We start from the raw sequence: 9,167 nt of genomic DNA, 5'->3' as shown, positions 1-9,167 counted from the left end.
GTGTCTATCACCCAGTCACCCCATCCCTCCCACCCGACCCCCCACTCCAGCAACCCTCAATTTGTTTCCTACAATTAAGAATTCCTCATATCAGTGAGATCATATGATACATGTCTTTCTCTGTTTGACTTATTTCACTCAACATAATACCCTCCAGTTCCATCCACGTTGTTGCTGTACACTTTTAATACACAGCAGTTTAGGCTTTTTAGCAACAAAAGGACTGAGGCCTTAAAGTTATTAATCTGTGTTTGTTGAGTGCTCCTCTGCATTAGGTATTTTGCCTCCATTGTTAAAACTAGAATATAAATGTTACCCTGATTTTACAGAAGAGAGGGGTCTGATATCAGAGATTTCTGTGCTGTAAGCTTAGCTGTAGAATGATCCAGAAGAAGAGCAATCGTAAAACCTCTGGCTTTCAGTGGTGCACATACATGATGGGATTCTTGCTCTTGTCCTTCCTGCAGCTTTAGCTCCTGGGCGTTTGTGCACGTCAGATCCCTAGACCGAAGTGCTAGGCTCAGACCCATATTTCCATCTGGCTTCTGGACATTCTCCTCTGGTTTTTTTCTTTTAACTCAATTAAAACAGGTTTAGACTTGAACTCATTTCCATCTTCCCCAAAGCTGCTCCATCTCTGTTAACTCTAGGTTAAACTGGACCCCCTCATTGCCTGAGCTGCAGATTTCAGCATTGTTTTTTCCCTCTTTCCCAATCTACCTTGTATAGATGGTCAACAAAACCTTCTATTTCTGCCTCCTGAATATCTCTGAGGTCATTGTCTCCTACGTTCTTTCTTAGTCTGTATTCTTTTAATAACCTCCAAAGTGGAGTCCACCCCTGCCTCCAGAGTATCTTCATTCGCAGCCATTCTGCCTTGAAGAGATGGCAGTTATCTAGTTGAAAATCATGAATAATGTTCAGGAGTACTTATTTCTAAAGTATTTTTTCGCTGTGAAAAGAAGTTGGAGAGCACAGGCCCTTTTGGAGGGACATTCTCCCTCCCTCTCTCTTTCTCTCTCTCAGACACACACACAAAGGTGGTAATTTTTAATTCTCAGAATTCTCTTTTTCTAGCATTGAATTATCAGGGAGGGCATTACTGAAAGGGGCTTTCACTTGCCTCATTTGTTAAATAAGATAATTTACTTGATAATTTGGGGTAATATAATTCTAGGTTATTACTTACATTAAAGTTTTCTTTGCTGGATTATTACCATCCATTGGCAGTAGTGAAAATTACAACCACTTATTTTAGCTGAAGTACATCTTTTCAGTTGTGAGGTAAAAATTAAAAATGACCAGTGGTAGTTGACAAGCATCTCGTCGCTAATATAATTTCTTCTCCCAAATAGTGGAGTGATGTTTGTGAGAAGGGAAAGAAATTTAAGTCCGTCTTGAGCTAACTCTGATGGATAATATAATATCCTATAATAAAACACATAAGGAGGCATTATATTTATCTTCCCATGGATTCAAATAAATACAAATCTACACCAGTCCCTTTGATTTTTGAGTACATGGTGTGGACCAAAGTGATGTTTAAATTCTCGGAAGACGATGGGACCGCTGCCTCCCAGCAGTGCCTACCAGACAGCTGCACAACAGGGGTCTCACTGATCGCAGAACCATGGGCCTTTTCACAGCTCTCCACGACCACGGTCTCGTCTTCCAGGGACACTACGTAGAGACGTTGCTTTTCAGAGGGCTGTGTGAGAGCAACATAGATTTCCTGACTGATGAGGATTGCCAGATGTTTTCACATGACTGTGACCTATGACCGTGACCCTTGGGGTGACATAACAGGTGGCCTTGCTAGCAGTGTGGTTGCTCTTTCCTTTAAGGTGGTGGGTAGAGCTTCCACTCTGGTAGATGGATAGATAGACATGCCTCTGCTTTGTGATGTCTTCTTCTCAAACTTTGGAAAGGAAAGAAAATACTATAAAAAACACATTGGGGCGCCTGGGTGGCTCAGTTGTTAAGCATCTGCCTTTGGCTCAGGCCATGATCCCGGGGTCCTGGGATCGAGCCCCACATCGGGCTCCCTGCTCAGCGGGAAGCCTGCTTCTCCCTCTCCCACTCCCTCTCGCTGTGTCTCTCTCTGTCAAATAAATAAAAATCTTAAAAAAAAAAAAAAAACACACATTTGTGTGCGTGGGTGTGCCTCCGTACATGCACATCCTATTTTCTTCCACCTTACAAGTTCTGAAAACAGTTATTTTAAAGTATGCCTTGAAATGATTAAAAATAATAAAGCACTGCTTCCTTTTCCAGCTCAGAAGATAAAATAACAGTCCACTTTGTAAACCGTGACGGTGAGACATTAACAGCCAAAGGAAAAGTTGGTGACTCTCTACTAGATGTTGTGATTGAAAATAATCTAGATATTGATGGTTTTGGTGAGTATTCCTTAAAATTTATAAGTGAAACCATTTAGGAACTTTTGGGGGTTTTTTTGAAGAATTTTAACCTTTAGCATGCTAAGTAAAATGTTAAAATTCAGGATGTGTTAGTGTTAAATTCTCATTTCTAAAGAACATGAGTGACACTGCATTTCTCTTCTTTGTACATTGACTTAACTATGTGCCCCGAAGTCTGTTGCCTCGTTACCTTACCGATGATGACTTGTGTGCCACTAAGCTGGGAGTAGTAACCGGAGTTGAAAGACACCAGGTTAGAGATAATGAATGTCATATCACGGAAGAGTAGTTAGTTTTGACTTAGTTTTTTGGTTTTAACTTTATATTTGGAAATATCTTTGACGTAGAGAAAAGAATTTTCCTGTATAATCTTCACTAAGCTTCCCCTACGATTAACAATTTACATAACTGTGGTATAATAATCAAAACCCAGAAATTAATGTTGGTTCAAAAACTCAAAAACTCTAGACTTAATAGAATTTTCCTATGACTGTCTTTTGTTTTGGGATTCGATGTAAGAGCCCACATTGCATTTAGGTATTCTTTCTCTGTAGTCCCCTTCAGTTTGTGACATTTCCTTAGTCCTTTCTTATTTTTCATGACCTTGATGCTTTTGAAAAGTACTGGTATGTTATTTTATAAAATGTCTCCCTCAATTTGGGTTTGACTGGTGTTTTCTTGTATTGATAGAACTAATGCATTATTTTAAGGGTGTTTTATTTTGCTTACTCTTTTTCTAAATCTTATTTTTATTGAGGTGTAATTGCCATTTAACGTTATATTAGTTTTAGGTGTATCACATACTGATTGGGTATTTGTTATGTATTGCAAAGTGGTCACTGCAACACGTCCAGCTAACCTGCGTCACCACACAGAGTCTTGAATGCCCTTTCTCCTTCCTCGGAAGGGCAGTTTATCTGCCTCTTGTTAGAAAGTTTTTGTGTCTAGATCTGACCATATTCTTTATCCACTCACACAAAGCAGGTGTCCCAGAAACTGCCTTCTTATAGCTCAGGGATACGCAGTCTGTCACTTGGCAGTTTTGCTCAAGCACACTCTCTCTCTCTCTCTGGAGTGGTGGTTCTCAAAGGGGGTTCCTTTTACCATTAGCATCAGTGTCACTTGGGGGAGTGCAGATGCTGAGGCCCCACTCCAGACCTACTGAGTCAGAAGGGCTGCAGTAGGGCCCAGCAATGTGTGTTTTAACAGGTCCCCTGTGTGATTCTGATGTATGTTAGTGTTTGAGAACCATTGGTCTTCAGTAAGGCCCAAGGAGTGTATCTGACTAACATTCTTTCAAGGCACTGTTCACATTGCACTTTTAAGAGCCCTTTGCACATCAGAATTATTTCTCCTGCTCTGTTTTTCCATCATATAATAAATATGCCTGTCTGTGTTAGTGCTCATCACAGTTTTCCTTTTTAGGAAGAATGCCTCTCTCCTGTATGAGATTATGAGTTTTTGCTCAGTTACCTCACAGAGTAGATTTTGTCCAGAGTTGACAGTGCATCATATTTGCTGAATTCTTAAATCTAATGTCAGTTTCAGGGCAAATTATAACAACTCCCATTTGAGTGCATATGACATTCCAGCATATGTTATCTCTTCTTGTAACAACTTTAAGAACTAGATTTGTTTTTTAAACTTCTATTTTATAGATGAAAAAAGTAAGGTTCAGAGAAATTAATTTTCCCTGGGTCATACATGGAGCAAGTAGGAGGTCTAGGACTCAAGTCTCTAACTCCCAAACCTCGGGCTTTTTCCTTTCTACCATTTTCCCTAAGAGATGTCCTTCCTGTGTGAACACCTGTCCCAGAAATAGTTGATACAATTCTAATTTTAAGGAGTTTTTTAGTCTAATGTAGTGGTTCTTGGCTGGGACCGAGTTTCAGAACCTCTACAGAGCTTTAAAAAATGCAGACGTCTGCATTCCATCCTAAATAGTACAGGGAGAGATGAAGTTGTGCAGGTAGAATTGTAAAAGTTGCACAGGGTTCAGATCTATAACGTGGTTAAGAATGACTAATTTAGGGAAAGAACTCATTGGTAATTTATGTAAAATATATATTCTATAAAATTTATAATTCATCTTCCTCATGAGTTCATATTCAGCTACACCTTTGAAAAAAGGTTTTTTTTTTAAAGTAGGCTCCACCTAGGCTCTACACTCAGTGTGGAGCCCAACGCAGGGCTTGAACTCACGACCCTGAGATCGTGACCTGAGCTGATACCAGGAGTCAGATGCTTAACCGACTGAGCCACCCCAGGCGCCCCCATATTCAGCTACACTTTTAACTGAACTTAGTTTCTCTGAATTTTTCTCCACAAATGAAAAGTAGTACAGCGCACAGTAATTGAGAACAGACTGGAATCAGATTATGGTTCATAAACCAACACTAACGCTGCCTCTTAGAGCCATGAGACCTGGAGCAAGCCACTTGAAAATCTGTTTGCCTCAGTTTCCTCTTCGGAAAAACAGGATTATAATAGTTCTAGCCTCCAGGGTTGTTGAGGATTAAATGGGGTGTCGGAAGCAAAGTGCTTAGCACAGCACCGACCTTGGTAAGAACAGTAGCATTTTTGGCATTTTAACTTGGCCTTCCCGCATCCTCTCCCCACTTCTGCAGTAGCCTGAAAACTCTGCAGCTTCGGAACTACGGGAGCTGTGAAGACCAGCAGCCTCGCGGCCACTGGGGAACAGATGGGGTTTGAACTCCTCAGGAAGTCCAGTCTGCTGGACGCGGGCACCTGTCCCACAGCTTCCCGGGAGAGCTCCATCCCAGGGCTTGTTCTTTGGCCTGCCTCCGAGACGGCTGTGTGCAAGAAGCTCTGTCTCTAGGACCTTAGTCTAAAGCAGTCACCTGCCATTGTCTGCCGACACTGTCATACCAGCTGGGCAAAGAAGAGCCCGGCCAAACGTTTAAAAGGGAGATCTGGGGAACGAGATGTTCTGTAGTGGGCTTTGAAATGCCCTGGGGATCTGGAAGGCTGTGCACATGTGCAGGACTCGGCTCACGCCTGGGAAAGACGTGACAGGGTCCTAGCCCCTCACCTCGGCTGGTCTTCAGGTCCCCCATGGTGAAGGCTGTGACAGACGTGTAGGCTGCTCGAACGTCGAAGGTGAGCACACCACACACACACACCAAGCTCATCAGCAAACGGTAGAAGACTCACTGGTTCCAAGCATTGAAGGACACCCTGCCCGGTCATCTGGCTGACCACCAACCTAAGCAAGCAGAGACCTCAGTGGCTGCACACAACAGGGAAGACAGACTTCAGAGAATTAGAACAGGAGAGTCACCAGGAAGCACCTAGCAGCAACAACAAACCCAGGGCACAGGCTGGAGATCCTCATTTCCACAGTTGCCACATCGTATTATCTCCAGTGTCCACTTGAAATAAAAAAAATTCAAGCACCGAAAGAAATGGAAAGTGTGGCCCATACTCAGGAAAAAAAAAAGTCAATAGAAGCTCCCTCCCCCCCCCCCCGAGGAGGCCCATGTGGTAGACTTTCCAGACAAAGATGTTACACCAGCTGTTACAGAAGTTCAAAATGCTGAGGGGAAACTACATGGAGGTGTTCTCTGGCATCTTCACGTCGGAATGTGTGGAGGCCATCGCCACTCTAAGTGGGGATCCCATAAATGAAATAATGAACGTTGTTAATGCCCTTGAGAAAGCTGAGCTTTTGAGCTCTGAGAAAGCTAATGTGGAGGCTGCGACCAGTAAATCGATTTTTATAAATTTCTCCACAGATTCGATCATATGCACTAGGCCTATGCACTGGGCTATTACTGCAGAGATATTTGTAATAGCAAAAGATTTGAAACAACTGAATGCCCATCAGTAGAGGGCTGGTGTATAAGTTATACAACAGGATATTATATGTCTGTGTTAAAAGAAAAAGTCTCTGGAAGGAGCCTTAAAAACAAATATCAGTGGTTACCTGTTGGTAGGAGGGAGATTTTCATTCTACAGCTTTTTTTTTTTATAAGATTTTTTTTATTTACTTGAGAGAGAGAGAGCTCACAAACCAGGGGGAGGGGCAGAGACAGAGGGAGAAGCAGGCTCCCCGCTGAGCAAGGAGCCCAATTCGGGACTTGATCCCAGGACTCCGGGATCACCACCTGAGCTAAAGGCAGACGCTTAACCAACTGAGCCACCCAGGCGCCGCTCATTCCACAACTTTTTATACTTTTTGAGGTTTGAACAGTGTGAATGGGTTACCTGTCTTCAAAATATAAGAAAAAACTGAGAGGAGACAACCTAAATGTCTAACAACGGGAACTGTGTTAAGTCCGCGACGGCATTTCTAAATTACAGTGTGTGTCTGCTACAAGTAACGTGCCCGCTGTGTTTATAATCATATAGGTAGATGCTTGTCATTGGAAAACACAATGTTTTTAGTTGCTTTCTATTTTTCAGAATGCACTGAGAAAGATACTAGAAGATGTTCAATGTTGATTGTCTCTTCTTGATCTGATGGTGAGGTTTTCATCTCTATTCCACTTTTCTCTGTGTTTTAACTTTTCCTGTAGTGACTGACTTGAATACCTATGACTTGGGTTAAGTCACTGGCCTTACGTGCGCCTCACTTTCATTATCTATCAAATGAGGGTGATGGTAGTAATCACCTCGGAGGACTTCCATAATGATGTAGTTAATATTATGTCTGAGAATATTATGACAGGAAAATGTTATAAATATTTGCATTAGTCTGTTTTATTATATAAAAATCCATGTAGTGACGAGATACCGCTTCACGTCCATCAGGATGACTTCTGTCAGAAAAGTGAGAGAAGAACAAGTGTTGGCAGGGATGAGGAGAAATTGGAGGCCTGACGCATGGCTGCTGGGAACGCAAAACGGTGCAGCCGCGTGGATAGGTACACGGGGTTACCATGTGATCCAGCAATTCCATTCTAGGTGTGTCCCCAGAAGAATTGAAAACAGAGACTGAAACAGATCCTTGTACACCAGTGTTCACAGTGGTCACAAGGTGGAAACAACTCAGGTGTCCACCAGGAGATGAATGGATAAACAAAATGTAGTGGACAGTTATTTAGCCATAAAAAGAGCTGAAATTCTGATACAAGCTGCAACATGGATGAGCCCTGGGAACATTGTGCTCAGTGCAGTAAGCCAAACACAAAAGGACTGGTGCTCTGTGATTCCACGTACATGAGCTACCCAGAATGGGCAAATTCAGAGAGACAAAGTAGAATAGAAGTTACCAGAGACTAACGGGAAGGGAGAATCTGGGCTGAAGAGTATCTTCTGCAAATAGACAGTGGTGATTGTTGTACAACATAATGAATGTACTGAGCACCACTGACTTGTATACTTAAAAATGGCTAAAGGTGGTAGATTTTATGTTAACGTATGTTTTACTACAATTAAAAAATTGGAGTAAGAAATAAAATCTGTATAAACACAGAAAATAAAATTTTTTTCTGATTAAAAAATCACTGCATATTCATTGTAGAAAACTTTGGAAAATTTAATAAGCCTGTAAAATATAATTCATCCATTCTGTTCTCTATAACCACTAATAACATGCCAATGCTTTTTAAAACCTGCATTATGGTTACATTTTATGCAAACATGAATTAGATAAAATAAGGGCAATATGAAACTATTGAAGTTTCATAATCTACACAGTGTTTGAAATTGTGTGAATCTGTCCACATTTTTAAGATGTGAAGAGATTCACTTAATTTCAGAGCCGACAGTCATGGAGAATTACAACCTGTGTTCGTGCTAATGCCATATGGTGGAGCCACTTCAGCAGATAAATAGAAGTGCTTCCTGATCTTTGACAGCAGCCTTGGAACTTGGGACTGTTACGCTGTTGAAGAAATGGAAACCTGACTGTCCCGTAGCAGTGTTCACTAGCTCACCCGGCGATGGCGTGCGTGGCTCTGGAGTACACCCCCGAACGAGCCACTGTGACCTAACACTGGAAGATGAAGGTTAAACAATCGCCCTGACCTTCGGTGCTGTTAATTGAGGAGTAGAGACTGTATGAGCAAAAGTGCTTAGAAAGTAGGATTTTAAAAAAGCAAAATATTTGTAAGCTCAGAAAAATCTGGAAATCAAGGCCAGGGTCGGAGTTGTGGGCATGCCGCCGTGTGCCCGGGCCTCTGTCTGTAGCAGCTGCTGCTTGTGGGCTGGAAGTGCGGACCAGCACTCCTGCCCGGCCCCTCTTGGCATTTGTTTCTATGGGAAAATTAGTCTCAACTTGAGTTTTGATTTCTGTGAGAATTTTGGGACTAGCATCCCTTGCATAAAAAAAGATGATTGGTTTTAAATGTGTTGGGTTTTTTTTCCCCATTGAATATTCTATGAGAGAGTATCTTACATTAAATATTCTTTTGTAAACATCGTTCAAAATGTCTGGGGGCGCCTGGGTGGTGCCGTCGGTTGGGCGTCTGACTCTTGGTTTTGGCTCAGGTCGTGATCTCGGGGTCATGGGATCCAGCCCCACGTCGGGCTCCGCGCTCAGTGTGGAGTCTGCTTGGGATTCTCTCCCTCCCTCTCTCTGCCCATCCCCACTTCTGTGCATGCTCTCTCTCTCGAGTAAGTCTTAAAAAAATAAATACAATGTTTGTATGTTTTCCTGTTATATGGATATGCCATGACTTATCCATCTCTTTCTTTGGACATTTATGTGGCTTCCAATTTTCAACTATTGTAAATAAACTTAAGGTGAACATCCTCAGAAGTACTTTTTTATGTATATGTTTT

General features: G+C 42.1%; 1 protein-coding gene across 1 annotated transcript in view; it reads left to right on the top strand.

The window, feature by feature from the left end:
* The window catches only part of FDX1 (ferredoxin 1), a 28,876-nt gene that overhangs the window by 4,253 nt on the left and 15,456 nt on the right, over positions 1-9,167 (top strand). The window contains exon 2 of the mRNA XM_081799523.1: positions 2,275-2,399. Coding sequence (XP_081655649.1) covers positions 2,275-2,399 — 125 coding nt within the window. The remainder of the gene's footprint in view (positions 1-2,274; positions 2,400-9,167) is intronic.

Source organism: Leptonychotes weddellii, chromosome 11 (genome assembly GCF_054177405.1).
Source record: "Leptonychotes weddellii isolate Sample4059 chromosome 11, ASM5417740v2, whole genome shotgun sequence".
NCBI lineage: Eukaryota > Metazoa > Chordata > Mammalia > Carnivora > Phocidae > Leptonychotes > Leptonychotes weddellii.
The sequence above is the reverse complement of the archived record's forward strand: the minus strand, read 5'-3'. Positions and strand labels throughout refer to the sequence as shown.